Consider the following 20,275-nt stretch of genomic DNA (forward strand, 5'->3'; position numbering starts at 1 on the left):
GAACTTAAATGTGTTTTTTTTTTTTGCTTTTGCACTATGCTTTTATACTATGTTGTTGAATATCAATCCCCTCAAAAAGATATTTGAAGAAAAATTCTTTCTACATTCTAAAATCTGAAATGAGAAAAAGTTTACACCCGCCCCCTTTTTATTTAACCTCACCGATTCCCTTATTCCAAAACTAATCTAAATTCAAATTTCTAATGGAGTTGGCAACAATAACTACTCATTTAAATACATCATAAATTATTAAAATATAAATGACATAGTCATGGTTAAAATTAAATGTAACTTCTATAAATAAATTTACAGCTACACATCTCAAGACAATTATCATTTCTTAATACATAATTTTCAAGCAGAGTAAGGGAGGTAATCAAGTAATTAAACATATTTATAACAGTATTCTTTAAATTTTAATTTGATTACCTCCCTTACACTGCTTTTCAATTGTCCTTCAACCAGAAAAAAACCGTGTTATTTCCCCCTTTTTGCCCCTAATTGCTATATGTTTTGAGCCATAACCTCCCATAACCATCCCTTTGTAGTATGGAAACGTGTGGTATAATTTCAGAGAGATTTGTACACTTAAACACAAGTTATTGACTGAAAAATTCAAAAATGCTTATTTGGGCCCCTCATTCTCAAAATTTTTTTGCAGTCGTATAAAAACAAATGATATGGGTAACAAGAGTGCACACGCTGAAAAATCTGGCTTATCATTGAATTTATATTAAAAGCGTGTATCATGAAGGTTGTATAGCCGACTATGGGTTTTGTTTATTGTTGAAAGTCGTACAGTAAACTATAGTTGTTAACTTTTATTTCATTTGGTCTCTTGTGAAGAGTTGTTTCATTGGCAATCACCCCAGATCTTCTTAATTCTCTATTTTCTATTAGTATCAAATGAACTAAACAATATCACTGTTCAATTATAATGAATTCTTGATTATATGAACCAGGCCAGACAACCATATACACCATACAATCAATCTATACACTTTAATCTTATTCATTGATCCATGAAATGAGGTAGAGGTACGGTGAACCCTGTCTGACAGACATGTAAGCATCGCAAAGAACCTGTATAGTTATCCTTCTACTCATAATAAGTGAGAAATTCATTTAAGCAGTCGCTGAAACATGAAAATGAGGTCAACAACAACAGACAGCTAGAAATTTCGTAACATAAAATATTAAATACAAGACATAAAGCATCCAAGTAGAATCATATTCAAAACAGTGTGGCTGTAGCCATTGATTGTCGACCTAAATTATCCCATTGACTGGGACAGATTAGGTGAACGTTTGTCTGTAATGACCACTGCTCACTATGTACTTGTTAGACACTGCAACTGTGGGGTCACCAAAGGTTCTCAACACCTAAATAAAGTAATTCGAAAAACTAATCAGGAATAATACAATGTTTTGATTTATATCAATAATATAAATCAAAACATAAAGGTTATTCCTGATTAATTTTTTGAATTATTTTATTATAATAGGCGTTAAGAACCTTTGGTGACCCCACTGTTTAGATTCTATAATAAGTAAGTAGTGAGAAGTGTTCGTTACAGTCAAACGTTCACCTAATCTGTCCCAGTCAATGGGATAATTTGGGTCGTTAATCAATGGCCACAACCACACTGTTTTAAATATGATTCTATTTCTTCCTTCTGAAACTTGAAGCTTTTTTCAAATAGTTGGCATCGCCCCTGCTTCTGCCACAGGAAAGTTATACCTATGGCTGGCATTCTGAGACTTTTGTCACATAAATTGTCATTAAAAGGACAATAAATAGCTCCAGTAAGGAGTCATTAGATGATTTCAACAATGTTGACTTAAATATATTTGTGAATCTTGTGCTGCTTTTAGTTCTAAGATATCAGGCAAAAGTGAAAGAAATGAAAACAATCATAAATTTAGGCTGGGACTATTAGTACTTACAAGTACACACCCGTGATAACGCGGGTCCGTGACTGACTTAAAGTATATAACTATGCCTAAGCCTTATTTTAGTAATTGGTATTGTCATCTGATAAAGTCATGTCGATTATGAGATACACAGGTTTTTTGGCTTTCAAATCTTTCTGTTTGAACCCGTCGACCTGGAACTTATCAATTATTGGTAATATTAATTATTTGGAAAACAAAAGGTCCTGGCTATCCAGGAATGGAGTATTTTCAGCCCTTGCCTTTGATTATGACCCGTGTATATAGCAAAATCCTAAATACACCGTTTGGTGGTGCGCCTGTCAAATGCGGAACGTACAGATAAGGTAATAGCTAACAGGTGAATATACTATTGGTATCGGTATCAGATTCGACCCGGAACTTGTTAATTATTGGCCATATTAATTATGTGGAAAACAAAAGGGTCTGGAGTGGTGTAATTTTTAATCTACACCATTGTCCTATATTAGTTCTATATAGAGTTGAATTCTTTGATTTGTCGTTTTTACCCGATGACGGCTGACAAATTGGACCTCGTAATTTTAGTAATATAGATATATAGTAGTCCGAGATTTAGGGAAACAACTCCTATAAGAAGTCTTGAGTCAGTTTTGGTGTAAAGAAAGATCTCACTATTGGGAACATTTTTTGCACTACTACAATGGTTTTTAAGATAATAGACAAAACTTGCATTTTATCCCTATGTTCAATTTATGTATATGATTTAAGATCTAGAGCAATTTGACAATTTGGGCCATATTTGACTTTATTGTAGATCTTATCTTGCTGATTATTTTTGCTATTTGAAATTTCTTTGTATCTATTACTGTTTTCATGAGTATAAGCAAAAAGGATAAAATTATTGTAAATTAGGTAATTAAGGGCAATAACTCCTATCAGATGTCCACTAATAATTTTGATGTAAATGGATAACAGGAAAATCTCAACAGTCTGATTAATTCTTCTCTCATTTACCCCCTTCAATATCAATTTTTAGCTATCAAATCTATGCTATTTGAACTTAGGAATTTAATATTATTTGTTAAAGGATACAAGTGCTTGTTAAACAGGAAGTTGTTGGGTGATTATTCTGAAAAAAACATCAAACAGTATAGCTGACTTACATAAGCCCTGAAACCAACTTAGTTTCTTTACATCAAAACTGACTCAAGACTTCTTTGCTCATTGTTGAAGGCCATAAGGTGAGCTATAGTTGTTAATTTCTGTGTCATTTTTGTCTCGTGTGGAGAGTTGTCTCATGGCACATCTTCTTTTTTATATTGGTATTTTTTTCTTTTGTATGTAGTGATTTTGTATCATAAATTTACACACAATTATTCCATGTCGTCAATTCCATCAATCATTTTTAACAAAAACATAAGGAATGACCTAATGTAATCATTTAAATACATGGAAGTTCAATTAATTTTGGCTGCTTCACAGCACCAATGCTGCTTTGATTATCACACTTAACAATTCAGTGTTTAGATAACAAGGTCTAAATCTGACCCATGTATAAAAGCATACATGTCCATTATCACTGAACTAGTATACATATTTTTAAGGGGCCAGCTGAAGGACACCTCTGGGTGCGGGAGTTTCTCGCTACATTGAAGACCCATTGGTGGCTTTAGGCTGTTGTCTGCTTTATGGTCTGGTTGTTGTCGCTTTGACACATTCCCCATTTCCTTTCTCAATTTTACAAATATTTCTCAACATTTTCGAATATTTTTTTCCATATATATATATATATATACATATATGTACGAGTTATCAAAATGTCAAGCTACTACTTACAGTTTATTATATGTTATAAATATATAAATAAATGTCTTAAAACAATGAATGTGTACTAAAGTCCGAAATAACTAAACAATTCTAAGACACTTCTTGTGTTTTCATTCCAACATTTTCAGGTATGACTGTCGTAGAAACTTCAGATGGTATTACATCATAGCCTAATTTTTTCATGTCTTTCATCACAACATTAAATGAAACTGTAATAAATCCTTGTGATCGTACTCTAGTCACTGAAATGGAGAGATAAAATTGATATGTATTTTGAAAAGTAAAGAATATACAACAAGTTACAATAGCATGTATATCAAATGTTCATTATTTCTACTATATACACATTTGTAGGTGTACCTATATATTTTGTTATTCTCTTTTAATTTATTAAAAAAAAAATAAACAGGTGAAACTGTAAGCTACTGCACACTGATGATACCCAGCCTACATATTTTGGTTAACAAGAAGTTGTTGAGTGATGAATCTACAAGACATGACTCGGTATAGCTAATTTATACAAGAGTGCACACACTGAAATGTCTCTCCTTCTTTACTAATCATTGATATTATGTTGATAGTCCTACATAAACTTAACATTAACCAAGATAGCCAAACAAAGACCAATGAACCATGAAAATGAGGTCAAGGTCAGATGACATCTGTCAGTTGAACATGTACACCTTCCAGTCCTTCCATACACCAAATATACTAGCCCTATTGCTGATAGTATCTGAGATATGGACTTGACCACCAAAACTTAACCTTGTTCACTGATCCATGAAATGAGGTCGAGGTCAAGTGAAAACTGTCTGACGGGCATGAGGACCTTGCAAAGTACGCACATACCAAATATAGTTATCCTATTACTTATAATAAGAGAGAATTCAACATTACAAAAATTCTGAACTTTTTTTTCAAGTGGTCACTGAACCATGAAAATGAGGTCAAGGACATTGGACATTTGACTGACGGAAACTTCGTAACATGAGGCATCTATATACAAAGTATGAAGCATCCAGGTCTTTCACATTCTAAAATATAAACCTTTTAAGAAGTTAGCTTATGCCGCCGTCGTAGCCACCGACCCCGGATCACTATTTTTTCTTTAATCTTCTTGTGAAGCTCCTGTATGAAATCTGTCTCATATGAATAAAGAAACCAGTTTTGAAGAAACTGAGCACAATGTCTATAGAAAAATCTGTGCACTTAAATATTACAAATGTGTTATCTAATAAAAAATCAAAGTGATGGAAATCACTCATGGAAAGAATAGAAGAATAGTTGGAATAATTTCATATTATGGTATGGTGCAGAGATGGGTCTGATTACTTTCAATGTAATTGATTAAATTACAATTACTTTGGCATTTGTACGATTATATTAAATTAACGATTACATCATTTCTGAAAGTATCTGTTTAAATTAATGATTACATTGGCAAAGTTATCATGATTTCATCTGATTACAATGGCATTTTAAAAAAAACTATTTTGAATGAGACATGTGAATGAAAAAACGTTCAATATAGCAAAATTAGCAGTTTTGCAAAAGGATTTTATGATATGTTATAAAATAATAACTTCAAAGTTTATCTGTTTAATAAACCACAAAAAATTACAACATATTTACATGTCACTGGTTATGACCCATTACACAATATCATCATTGATCTCTAAATTATTTTTACTTCAATTAAGTAAAGGTGTATAAGAGTTTGTCATCAAACCTCTCCATGTATCATGTGTATTTCAAGGTTCAGTTTCTGGAAGTTGAAATATAAATGAAATAAAGTTACCTCTTTAAAGGTATGTAAAATGTTAAAAGAATTGAGTTATCAAATTATAAACAAACAAAAAATACTAAAAATCATTGCATTTTACATGTCCAGTCCAATAACATACCAAAATTTGTTTTAATTTAAACAACATAAATTAGTTTGTAATAATAAGAGTGCCTCAAATTTTGGTACAAGGAACGAATTGGGAAGACTGCCTATTAAATGTCATATAAAAACCCAAACTATTTTGTATTTAGCAAGGCTTTTCGCCTCAAATTTGAATCCCTTATTACATGAATCTTTTCAATTAACTAAAACTTTGAATTCTAGTGGCTCCTATTCATGGTTCACTTTTGAAAAAGATATTCTTTCTGAATCTAACATTGATATAGATAAACTAAAAACCTGTGATAATTTAAAACAATTAAAAAATATTAAAAGCTATATTAAACCCCAAATAAACTCATACTTCAACAACCTGTTGATGGATAAGTTCAAATCTATTGATAATAAAAGTAAATTAAATTTTTAGAAAGAACTTGAGCCAAATCTATTGATCAAACCTTACCTCTCTCTTACCCAAACTTTGAATTTAGAAAATTAATTACAAAACTTTGAATCAGTGCCAATTCATCATTAATTAAACAAGAGGCTCTCAAGAGCCTGAATCACTCACCTAGTAAACAATGCCTTCGGCCATGTTTTTTGACGAAATAGAAAACAAAACACAAACTTTATTTTATACAACCTACTGATCATTCAAATGAAGTTTGGTTGAATTTGGTTGAGTAGTTTTAGAGGAGAAGATTTGTTAAAGTTAGCGAATATGATGAACAAATTGTGAAAAATTGCCATTAAAGGACATAACCCCTTAAGGGTTCAATTGACAATTTTGGTCATATAAAAGTTATTTGTAGATCTTACTTTGCTGATCATTTTTGCTGTTTACAGTTTATTTTTATCTATAATAACATTCAAGATAATGACCAAAAAACTGCAAAATTTCCATAAAATTACCAATTAAGTGGCAGCAACCCAACAATGGGTTGTTTGATTCATCTGAAAATTTCAGGGCTGATAGATCTTGACCTAATGAACATTTTTACCCCATGTCAGATTTGCTTTAAATGCTTTAGTTTTCGACTACGGGACTATGAAAAAGGGCCGGTTTGGACAGTAAGCCGGTTTATTCAGGTTTCCGTTTTGACCGAAAGTTAATGACTTGTGACGTCCGACATTTTGCATGTAAAAGTTCTCTCTGATTGTAAATTATATCTGATAAATTAAAATACTTTCACTTCGTTTTTCATTGTTTGCATTTGCATCATAATGCTCGCGTTGTTTGGATTGTAAGACGAGAGTTTCGATTTACTCCCATGATCAATAATTTGAAATGTTGGAATGGCCGATTAAAAGCCAGAATATCAAACGTAATTTCATCACTTTCGAAACGTTGTCGTACAATGTACAATATCCATTGATTGTTGCCATTCGGGTGTTTTCATTATCAAGGTCATTTGTTTAGGGGTTCACAACAGGGAACCCAGGATTTCGAAATCACGATGTGAATTTCTTACTCCACGATTTTAATTTGTTTATCCAAGTTAAAACGTAAGTTCAATCCGAGATATATTCGGTGTTTTTTTTTTTTTTGTTCAATTGACACGTTTATAATGTTTTAATAAATAATACAGCTCACTACTGTACGATTTTAGGTTCACAGTTTGACACCAGTCCCGACTAATTGATTATCACAAAAAGCCATATTGTATAAACAAATATGTTTTGATTGCATATCGATCATTGAAATTAATTAGACAAACCGGTTTTGACAGGTAATAATTAATGTAATTAAGAGTATTGGGACTTCATAATTAGCCTGGAATTCGGAATACACAGGGTCTGGTTTACAAAGGGTATTTTAACAAAGACTTTGAATGGAAAAATATGGGACTTTCATTTTCGGCCGGAATGGACAGGAAACCGGTTTATTCAGGGTCCGGTTTAATCAGGTTTGACTGTATAAGCCAAAAACTGCATTTGACCCCTATGTTCTATTTTAAGTAACGGCGGCCATGTTTTTTGACGGATCAAAATTCGAAGCACAAACTTTGTGCAGGATAATCTAAGGAACAATCATGCTAAGTTTCATTCAAATCCATTCAGTAGTTTCAGAGGAGAAGATGTTTGAAAAATTTTTAATGACGACAGACGACGACGACGGACGCCAAGGGAGGAGATAAGCTCACATTTCCTTTTAGGAAAGGTGAGCTAAAAAGGAAGGCATTTTAAAATTCCTCGCGAAGAGAGACTTTGCAAAAAATGCAAAGTACTAGATGATGAGAAACATTTCTTAATAAATTATTCTCATAATTCAAATATTAGATTAACATATTTTAATTGCATTAACAGAGAAAGTAATTCATTTGCTAATCTCACTGACAATAACAAAGTTATATATATACTTAACCCATCAACACCAACACAAGTGAATAAACTAGGATCCTTTATAAAACAAGAATGTGTCCACAGTACACGGATGCCCCACTCACACTATCATTTTCTATGTTTAAAGGACTGTGAAATTGGAATAAATTCTCTAATTTGGCATTAAAATTAGAATGATCTTATCAAAGGGAACATGTATACTAAGTTTCAAGTTGATTGGACTTCTACTTTATCAAAAACTACCTTGACCAAAAACTTTAACCTGAAATTTGCACTATCATTTTCTATGTTCAGTGAACCGTAAAATTGGGGTCAAAACTCTAATTTGGCATTTAAATTAGAAAGATCATATCATAGGGCACATGTATACTAAGTTTCAAGTTGATTGGACTTCAACTTCATCAAAAACTACCTTGACCAAAAACTTTAACCTGAAGCCAAAAACTTTAACCTGAAATTTGCACTATCATTTTCTATGTTCAGTGAACCGTAAAATTGGGGTCAAAACTCTAATTTGGCATTTAAATTAGAAAGATCATATCATAGGGCACATGTATACTAAGTTTCAAGTTGATTGGACTTCAACTTCATCAAAAACTACCTTGACCAAAAACTTTAACCTGAAATTTGCACTATCATTTTCTATGTTCAGTGAACCGTAAAATTGGGGTCAAAACTCTAATTTGGCATTTAAATTAGAAAGATCATATCATAGGGCACATGTATACTAAGTTTCAAGTTGATTGGACTTCAACTTCATCAAAAACTACCTTGACCAAAAACTTTAACCTGAAGCCAAAAACTTTAACCTGAAATTTGCACTATCATTTTCTATCAGTGAACCGTAAAATTGGGGTCAAATCTCTAATTTGGCATTAAAATTAGAAAGATCATATCATAGGGAACATGTGTACCAAGTTTGAAGTCGATTGGACTTCAACTTCATCAAAAACTACCTCGACCAAAAACTTTAACCTGAAGCGGGACAGACGGACGAACAGACGAACGAACGGACGAACGAACGGACGAACGGACGCACAGACCAGAAAACATAATGCCCCTCTACTATCGTAGGTGGGGCATAAAAAGTCAATGGAACTGAGGACAGGGGACCCTTTAATACTTACCTGAATTTGTGTATATATATTGAGTTACTAAGTTATTGTCTTTATTTGTTTTTGTTGTTGTTATATGTGTTATAGGGTAGTTTTTGTATTTAAAGTTTTTTATGTCGTTTTTGGAAAACATTTTATTTTGATTTTATTAAAAGGAAAATTGTAAAATTATTATGTCAGGTAAATTTTGTTCTGTCAGCATGTCACTAATTACTCAAGTCAAAAGTAATATAATTCGGCGTTTTGCATTTGCGCCGATTTTTTCTTTCATTTGCGCCGATTTTTTTTTCATTTTTGCCGATTTTTTTTACAGGTAAATAACAGGTAAATTACAGGTGAAATGATATAAGAAGATGTGGTATGAGTGCCAATGAGACAACTCTCCATCCAAGTAATGTTATTTTCATTTATCATTAAAGAACTCTTCCGTTAGCCAGTTGTGCATATGTTATGAATTGTCAATCATAACATGTATATAACTTGTCTGCTTAAAATCAAGAAGTAAAAACCTAAGATAAAAGAACTTTGTTTATACTAAAATGACGAATTAAAAATATATGTACCGCATTCAAATCCATAAAAATGGAATACATTCAAATCATAAATCTGTTCTTGCCGAGTATGTATAGGCAACACATCTAATAAATTCCTTTCTTATGATTTCGTCTCTTCTATATTTGGCGTAATTATCGATAACGAAGGACATCTTTTCTTTGTCTGGCATACGTACTGGTGGGGGCATTTCTAGAGTTCGCATTTTCTCGCAAGGAAGCTATTAAACCAAGAGTTCCAAATGGTGAAGTTGAAATCATCGCTTCGTTAATTTTTATGGACGCCATCACGAATTGGTTGACCGTTATGGAATGTTATGGAAAGTTGTCTAAGAATATATGACATTTGTCATCAGAAGGAGCGTCAGACAATGTCAAAAGTGAAGCAGTTATCGATTTCATTTAGGGAAAGGAATGGTAACCCGAAACATTGGGATAGCCATTTACCAATTGCAATGTCACTTGATTTGTCTTTATACTCTGTGATTAGTCAATGTAAAAGTATGAATTTACCTGTAACTTACCTGTAAATCCAATTAGGAAAAAATATAAAATCAGCGCAAATGAAACAAGTTACAACCAGAGGCTCTAAAGAGCCTGTGTCGCTCACCTTGGTCTATGTGCATATTAAACAAAGGACACAAATGGTTTCATGACAAAATTGTATTTTGGTGATGGTGATGTGTTTGAAGTTCTTACTTTACTGAACGATTTTGCTTCTTACAATTATATCTATAATGAACTTTGCCCATTAGTAACAGAGAACTATATTTGGTAAAAATTTACATATATTTACCAAATTAATGAAAATTGTTAAAAATTGACTATAAAGGGCAATAACTCCTTAAGGGGTCAATTGACCATTTAGGTCATGTTGACTTATTTGTAGATCTTACTTTGCTGAACATTATTGCTGTTTACAGTTTATCGCTATCTATAATAGTATTCAAGATAACCAAAAACGGCAAAATTTCTTTAAAAATTACCAATTGGAGGGCAGCAACCCAACAACCAGTTGTCCAATTCATCTGAAAAATTCAGGGCAGATAGATATTGACTTGATTAACAATTTAACTTCTTGTCAGATTTGCTCTAGATGCTTTGAATTCATAGTTATAAGCCAAAAACTGCATTTTACCCCTATGTTCTATTTTTAGCCGTGGCGGCCATCTTGGTTGAATGGCCAGGTCATCGGACACATTTTTCAAACTAGATACCCCAAAGATGATTGTGGCCTAGTAGTTTCAGTGGAGATTTTGTAAAAGATTACTTAGATTTATGAAAAATGGTTAAAGATTGACTATAAAGGGCAATAACTCCTAAAGGGGTCAACTGACCATTTTGGTCATGTTGACTTATTTGTAGATCTTACTTTGCTGAACATTATTGCTGTTTACAATTTATCTCTATCTATAATAATATTCAAGATAATAACCAAAAACAGCAAAATTTCCTCAAAATTACCAATTCAGGGGCAGCAACCCAACAACCGATTGACCGATTCATCTGAAAATTTCAGGGCAGATAGATCTTGACCTGATAAACATTTTTATCCCATGTCAGATTTCCTCAAAATGCTTTGGTTTTTGAGTTATAAGCCAAAAACTGCATTTTACCCCTATGTTCTATTTTTAGCGGTGGCGGCCATCTTGGTTGGTTGACCAGGTCACGCCACACATTTTTTAAACTAGATACCCCAAAGATGATTGTGGCCAAGTTTGGATTAATTTGGCCCAGTAGTTTCAGAGGAGAAGATTTTTGTAAAAGATTAATTTAATTTATGAAAAATGGTTAAAATTGACTATAAAGGGCAATAACTCCTAAACGGGTCAACTGACCATTTTGGTCATGTTGACTTATTTGTAGATCTTACTTTGATGAACATTATTGCTGTTTACAGTTTATCTCTATCTATAATAATATTCAAGATAATAACCAAAAACAGCAAAATTTCCTCAAAATTACCAATTCAGGGGCAGCAACCCAACAACCGATTGACTGATTCATCTGAAAATTTCAGGGCAGATAGATCTTGACCTGATAAACATTTCTATCCCGTCAGATTTCCTCAAAATGCTTTGGTTTTTGAGTTATAAGCCAAAAACTGCATTTTACCCCTTTGTTCTATTTTTAGCCGTGGCGGCCATCTTGGTTGGTTGACCAGGTCACGCCACACATTTTTTAAACTAGATACCCCAAAGATGATTGTGGCCAAGTTTGGATTAATTTGGCCCAGTAGTTTCAGAGGAGAAGATTTTTGTAAAAGATTACTTTAATTAACGAAAAATGGTTAAAAATTGACTATAAAGGGCAATAACTCCTAAACGGGTCAACTGACCATTTTGGTCATGTTGACTTATTTGTAGATCTTACTTTGATGAACATTATTGCTGTTTACAGTTTATCTCTATCTATAATAATATTCAAGATAATAACCAAAAACAGCAAAATTTCCTCAAAATTACCAATTCAGGGGCAGCAACCCAACAACCGATTGACCGATTCATCTGAAAATTTCAGGGCAGATAGATCTTGACCTGATAAACATTTTTACCCCATGCCAGATTTGCTCTAAATGCTTTGGTTTTTGAGTTATAAGCCAAAAACTGCATTTTACCCCTATGTTCTATTTTTAGCCGTGGCGGCCATCTTGGTTGGTTGACCGGGTCACGCCACACATTTTTTAAACTAGATACCCCAATGATGATTGTGGCCAAGTTTGGTTTGATTTGGCCCCGTAGTTTCAGAGGAGAAGATTTTTGTAAAAGTTAACGACGACGGACGACGACGACGACGACGGACGACGGACGACGGACGACGACGGACGACGGACGCCAAGTGATGAGAAAAGCTCACTTGGCCCTTCGGGCCAGGTGAGCTAAAAATAAAATCGGCGCAAATGAAAGAATGAAAATTTTCAAAATCGGCGCAAATGTCATACGCCCATATAATTAACTTATCTTTTAATTAGCTTAATTAAATTGACACTATTCTTAGTTTTTACCTTTGGCAGTTTTGTAGTAAATTTTGATTACTCAAATTACATAAATTTATAGTTAGTAATACTCGTCATAATTTGAGCTTTTATTCGATGTGCTATATATTGGACCATCAACTTTTTTGAATTAATGGAAGTCACGATGTAGTCACAATGTAGTCATGATGTAGTTACAAGTGTAGTCTCGTCGGTGTGATCCAGATAGGAGTGCTTCAAAAGCCAACCAGGCTCAGCTACTCAGGAGAAACCTGTACTCAAAAGACAGCTCAACACAACTGTAACTGCTCAAGCCAGACAACTTTAACTTGGAATATTTCGAACATTTTGGACTTTAAACTTATACTGTGAATGAATTATTGAAATAAGTGACTTTATTATTTGGAACATTTGGACTTTATTTATTCGTAAATTGTTTCGGCATCATTATTATTATTTGGACCAGTTACTATATAAAATTGTTACAACTTGCTGCTTGCTTTATAGTTTTGCCTGCCATTGCTTAAGTCTTGCGAAAGACTGACCCACTGTCCCTTGGGCTGTGCATGTTCGATAGTCCCCTTAAACTCGACGTGCATTGGCTCTTGGTGACATATGTCACAAACTGTAAAGTTTATATGGCAATAAAACTTTGAATTGAATTGAATTGAAATTGCTAATTAGATTAATTTTCGGGCGCACTACGTTTGCGCGCATTTAGGGATTAAAATGTTTTACGTTTGCACGCAGCTTTTGATTACATTTGTGCGCATTCATTTTACAGGTAAACTCAGGTAAAAATATAACTAAAAATTAAACTAAATTATAATTGACTATATATTTTTTTATTTTCATAATAAATATGACTATCAATTATTGATTTTGAAAATATTTCTTAATTCAAGCTATATATTGTTCAAATTGAATTATAAAACCAATTATAAAGTGATCATTATAAACTCTGTAGTATAGCTTAATACATGTAACTTCATTGCGAATATTTCAGAGTGAAAAGGATTTAAATGAATAGTGATCGTTTTTATTGCGAATCCTATCATAGTTTTCCACAGATTCACCTGCAAGTTACCTGTCTATTTAAACTTTTGTAAGTCCTATTGTCCCATCTAACAAATACAACAGCTATTGTTCTCTGTTTAGTTTATTGAATGGGACCTTTAAATTTCTTGCAAGAGAAATCTATCACTCACTGATTAATTTACCTGAACAAAAAATTGAACTGTCAATGATGGAAATGCATGTACAAATAAGTAATTATGAAACTGCATGTGATGTTGTATTTATTCAATCAATAACACATTTTCAATTTGTTTGATATATATAAACACTGATTTAAAAATTAAAAGTTGATTTCTGATCAAATTTCAACATTTAACCTATTAAAATTTGCTTTTTTTTAGTCTGTTCATAAGTAAAAACTTGAAATGATAATGTTTAAATAAAGGTCTTCATAAATGTATTCTTTATAACCGAACAATCACAAAAAACATGCAAATTCTTTAAAAACATAAATGCGTGCAGTAGTTAAAAAAAAAATCAGAAATACTTTTTATAATTAAATCAGTGCTTATATTGAACAGATTGAAAATATAATATTATTGATATATTGAATAAATACTGTATCACATGCAGTTTATGTGAGTTTATACATGTATTTCAATGAACAAAGAAGATATTTTTTTGGTCAGGCAAATTAATCAATGAGTGATAGATTTCTCTTGGAAGAAATTTAAAGGTCCCATCAAATAAACTATACAGAGAACAATACCTGTTGTATTTGTTAGATGGGACAATAGAACTGCCAAACATTTATATAAATGGACAGGTAACTTGCAGGTGAATCTATGGAAAACTATCATAGGGTTCGCAATAAATGGACAGGTAACTTGCAGGTGAATCTATGGAAAACTATGATAGGGTTCGCAATAAAATAAGTAAATAATTTAAGTTAGTTTGTAAAGTTACAACAAGGCAGTTTCGACATGTACCTACATGTAAAGTAATGAAATTATCAAAACTTTTACCTTTATGATTAGCTATGTTTTAGCATTTTAACATTTTTATCTGTACATATTTCTAGAATTAAGTGCTTGTGCATATTAAAACGGACTTATCTTGCTCAAAATCCCACTTCCACCTCATCGTTGGTGAGTAAGGGACCAAGACTAACTGAATGAGTACTTATACTTGTAAATAATTGAACTAATTATGAATAAATAAGTATTAGAACCTGTATTTTACCTGAGTTTACCTGTCAAAAAAATGCGTGCAATTGTAATCAAGCTGCGCGCAAACGTTATGATTTTTGCGCGCAAATGTAATGGTAATGTGTGCAAACGTAATGCACCGAAATTTTCACATGTCTGATTTATCTTTTATCACATAATTGTATTACCCTACAGCTATATACACACAATTGGTAATTGCAATAAAAACAAACGTTAATTGGTCACCTACCTGTTAATTCAAAGTGGACAAAAATCAAAATATTAACAAAAGATTATAATTCAGGGGTTAAAAAAAGTATAACTTGAACATAACAGTTATGGATTTTTTTTCCTATATATATTCATATAAAAACACATTTTTTTCAAAAAAATATTTTGAGGGCATTTATGGTTGGATATTGATCAACAAGGCCTTAAAGGATGTAGCATTGTTTAAAGGATGTAGGTTTATTTGGTAATAGTTTTATCTTCAGGTGTTTTTGTTTTCTCTCAATGTGAAATCATACAATATTTTTTTGTAATTTAATTTGGTTGAATATCAAGCGAATTTTCTAAACAGAAAAAAATATTTGTGTTTATCTTGTGAAAAAATGAAAATGATTCACAAAAAAAATATAACCGAATAAACAAATAAACCTGTGACAATTATGCTTCTATTGGTATCAAGTTGCTTAAAACCACACAAGAAATGACCCAAAAATATTTTTTTGAAAAAATGTAGTTTTATATACAATATACATGATATATAGCGAAAAATATCATGTGACGAATACTTATGGCCACACTCTGTATGTATAATATCTTTTACTTAGGCTAATGATGACTTTTCAATACTGTAACAGTTTAATTTCACTGAAGTTTACAAATCAATTAACATGCTTAAAGTTAACAAAACTGTATTAACATTTTGAATATTTATTAAATATAAATAACAAAAAGGTTCATTTATTGACCATAAACACAGTTTTAGATTTTTTTCATTGTAATCACAATGTAATCAAAAAGTAATCAGGATTACAGGGTATTTTGAAAAGTAATTGATTAAATTAAATTATATGTAATCAGATTTTTGGCTGATTAACGATTACAATGATTTCTTGGAAAATTGTAATCAATAACAGCTGATTAGCGATTACAATTACAATTACCCCATGTCTACTATGGTGGGGAAAAATGAACATTAATAAAGCACTTTTGCTGAAAATTGCTTTAACAGCAGGTCTTTAGAAGGAAACATGCTTTTCCAGTATGAGGATAAAATGAGCTCAAATTAAATAATACGGGTCTTTTAATTTGCACAATTTTATTTAAACTGCAGTTTATATCTTATTCAAATAATGTTGCCAATTCTGAACATGTTTAAAAAAAACTTGCAAATCACTAAAATTCTTCTAGGAAACTATCCTTGTAAGACATAAAATCTAGATCAACAGCTAAGAACTTCAAAGTGTCAACAAAAATAATCTAAAAATGTTTTTTGGGGCATTTTGTAGGTTTAAAAAGAGGTTATATGACATTGAAGATTAAAAGTTATAGAGTTTTGATCAATTTTTTAAAGTATTTTTTAACACAGGGCATTGAAAATGTACTTTTTCAACGTAAACAAATTAAAACACATATCTTATTGAAATGTGAATTCTTTCTTGCTGCTAAAATATTTATTCACTTCTCATAAAAATTCAAATGACTAATTAAAATAGACACATTATGATAGATGGGGAATAAACTAATAAACAATGGTTGATTATAGTTTCAAGCCAATTCCTGATAAACAAAAAAGTGAACTAATCTAAATTGTTGATAATTACTGTAACAGATGATTATTGGAAATTAATCAAGTAAATTATAGGCCTTACTTGAATGCCTCTTATATATTCATATTTATATTCATATTTCATTTTTTTTTTTAAAGATCTTGTCAATCCATTGATCATTTATCATTTATCATTGATCAGATATGATTTACAGAATCACTTTATGTAATGTAGATCAAAAGTAATAGGCAATAAATAAATCTATAATCTTTATATATATCAAACATCTAATATATACATTTGTGTATTCAATTCTGAGGTAAAATATTTGTATATTAAGATCTGGATGTGTACTGCAGGGTCTGTATAATTATTTAAGACTGAGGTTGATAAGTAATGAGGTCAATTTGATTGACAGTTTAGGAGGTCAGGCATTGTAATTAAAGGGGCGTATGACATTTGCGCAGATTTTGAAAATTTTCATTCTTTCATTTGTGCCGATTTCATTTTTTCATTTGCGCCAATTTATATTTTTTCCTAACTGGATTTACAGGTAAGTTACAGGTAAGTTAATACTTTTACATTGGCTGAGCACAGAGTATTAAAGACAAATCAAGTGACATTGCAATTGGTAAATGGCTATCCCAATGTTTTGGGTAACCATTCCTTTCCCTAAATGAAATCGATGACTGCTTCACGTTTGACATTGTCTGACGCTCCGCTCCTTCTGATGACAAATGTCATATATTCTTAGACAACGTACATGTACAAGTACACATTCCATAACGGTGAACCAATTCGTGATGGCGTCCATAAAATTAACGGAGGGATGATTTCAACTTCAACTTTTGGAACTCTTGGTTTAATAGCTTCCTTGTGAGAAAATGCGAACTCTAGAAATGCCCCCACCAGTACGTATGCCAGACAAAGAAAAGATGGCCTTCGTTATCGACAATTAAGCCAAATATAGAAGAGACGAAATCATAAGAAAGGAATATATTAGATGTGTTGCCTATACACACTCGGCAAGAATAGATTTATGATTTGAATGTATTCCGTTTTTATGGATTTGCATGCTGTACATATATTTTTAATTCGTCATTTTAGTATAAACAAAGTGCTTTTATCTTAGGTTTTTACTTCTTGATTCTAAGCAGGAGGCAACAGTTATATACATGGTATGATTGACAATTCATAACAAATGTACAACTGGCTAACGAAAGAGGTCTTTAATGATAAATTAAAATAACATTACTGGTATGGATAGTTGTCTCATTGGCCCGCATACCACATCTTCTTATAATCGGCGCAAATGCAAAACGCCAAATTAAAGGTCTACCTTGTCTCTGATTGTTTAGTGATAATGACAGTTGTCAATCATACTAGTATTGTATCAATACCCAATTACTTATTCATTTTTTTTTAAAGCCTGCACATCAACACACCTTAATGACATCAAGGATTTGTATAGTTACTATACAAATCCTTGATAACATACATTCTTGAATGAACTGCTCAAATAATATACCCATTTTTCCAGTTTAGATGTGTATTATGTGCACATACATAAGAACCATAGGGAACTATATTTCAGTGTGAATACATTTACTAACAGTAGCTAACCTGTCGTGTTGTTAGGGAGGCCAGTGCCTCAGTAAAGATTTAGAACAAGTTTTAATCTGTCCAAAAATCAAGCATATTTATAATGTAAGTTTCACACAAGTTTTGAATTTGAATCAGACTTTTTTATTTAGCTATGCTTCATTTACACTTTCTTAACAGGACAATTTTTGAATTTTTTAGCATCCTCATCTGATTCACATTACCCCTAATTATATATATAAAGACTGGAACAAAATTCGAACTTGATCTGTAACTTGTCATGATAAAACTATATACCAATTTTCAAATCAGTATATTCAAGGATAACAAAAAAAAGTGTGGAAAACTGGTTGTTTGAGTGATTTTTTTAACTCAAAGGACTGCATAACTCAACGTAATTCTGCATAAAATCATCATAGTGGAACAAAAAACAAACGTGATCTGTAACTGGTCATGATGAAACTATATACCGGGTATATACCAAATATCAAATCAAAATCTTCAAGCATGAAGAAAAAAGTGTGGAAAATTGATTTGCCGGACTGACGGATGGACAGACAGACAGACCGACAGAGTGCAAACTTAAGGCACCTAGACTTTGTCGGTAGGGGACTTAAAACAAGAGATGTGAACATTTAACAATAAGGAGATATTGTATGTTTTAAGGGTGCTTGTTAATGAATAAATATATATATCATACCTTCTCTCCCTTCACCTTGGCCTAAAACTTTGACATCTACATATTCTGGTCGTGTTCCAAATGTCCAAGCTCTAAACTTTTGTAACATTGATGTTGATTCTGGTACAAACATTGGCAATCTCAATTTGTGACTGTAATATCAATGGACAGTTAAAGAATGTCTTCTTTTCCATGAAGATATATCATTTTTTTACTGAGTTTGATCATAAATTGCGATTCATAACAGTACTTAAACAAGTGAACTATTAAAGGGTGCAATTAATGCCCATAGGAATACCTACAAACTGTGGATAAACTTTGTTGGCAAAACGTACTCATTTTTATAGTTCGTTCTTATGTTGTACTTTTACACCACTGTCAAAGGTTAGGGGAGGTTTTGGATCCCTCTAACATGTTTAACCCTGCCACGTTCTGTATGTATGTGCCTGTCCAAAGTCAGGAGCCTGTATTCAGTGGTTGTTGTTTGTTGATGTGTTACATATATTTTTTCAATTTTTTTTTTTTACATAAATCAGGCCTTTAGGTTTTCTCGTTTAAATTGTTTTACATTTGCCATTCTGGGGCCTTTAAGTATAGCTGACTATGCGGTATGGGCTTTGCTCATTGTTCAAGACTGTACAGTGACTTATATTTGTTATTGTCTGTCATTTGGTCTCTTGTGAAGAGTTGTCTCATTGGCAATCATACCACATATTGTTTTTTTATAAAAAATATTATCGAGGAGAAAATGAACAGCTTCAATCATCTCATCACGTCTCTAGTAAGTATATCTAGCAAGTCTGTTATGTTGTGCTATATATGGCATGGTTATCATTTTATAAAGGTTCACCAAACAGCATGTGAAATGTATATGATGCAAAGCTTTCACATGTACATGTATGTATATTTTAATTAAAACTTACTTTCCAGGTGTGATAGGCACATGACACACTCCATACCCTCTTACAACATCATTTCCTAAGAAATCAATACCATAGGCATGAACTATTAACTGTGGCCCTGTAACAAAATTTGCGTAATATTAACGGAAATAACAAAAGGCTGAAATCTAGATAATAGTAGTTTGTCAAAGTATCATAAGGAGTTAACTTATATGTTGATCTTGTCCTGCTGGACGGGGTTGCTTGAAACTTTTATCTGGATAACTGCTGGCCACTGAATAAAGTCTGTTGCATTTGTGTTGAAATCAGTGTTGACCTTATCCATTTGTCATCAACTGTTTTGAGCATCTGAGTTTTGATCATTTTAGCTTTTTCAAGTTTCTATCTATCTATTATAGTTTTCAAGATTCGGCTCAACATTCATATAAGTTATGTACATTGTATCAAAATTAATAAATAGTTGACACAGCATAGGTTTCTGAC

The 20,275-nt window shown here is 32.1% G+C and overlaps 1 protein-coding gene across 1 annotated transcript in view; it reads right to left on the reverse strand.

Moving 5' to 3' along the window:
* Positions 1-3,740: 3,740 nt before the first annotated feature.
* Positions 3,741-20,275, reverse strand: part of LOC143044719 (B9 domain-containing protein 1-like) — a 50,593-nt gene continuing 34,058 nt past the window's right edge. The window contains exons 4-6 of the mRNA XM_076216811.1: positions 19,814-19,910; positions 18,912-19,042; positions 3,741-3,983 (exon numbers count right to left, since the gene is read on the reverse strand). Of these exons, the coding sequence (XP_076072926.1) occupies positions 3,832-3,983; positions 18,912-19,042; positions 19,814-19,910 (380 nt within the window). The 3' untranslated portion in view covers positions 3,741-3,831. The remainder of the gene's footprint in view (positions 3,984-18,911; positions 19,043-19,813; positions 19,911-20,275) is intronic.

This window comes from Mytilus galloprovincialis, chromosome 9 (genome assembly GCF_965363235.1).
Source record: "Mytilus galloprovincialis chromosome 9, xbMytGall1.hap1.1, whole genome shotgun sequence".
In the NCBI taxonomy this organism is placed as follows: Eukaryota; Metazoa; Mollusca; class Bivalvia; order Mytilida; family Mytilidae; genus Mytilus; species Mytilus galloprovincialis.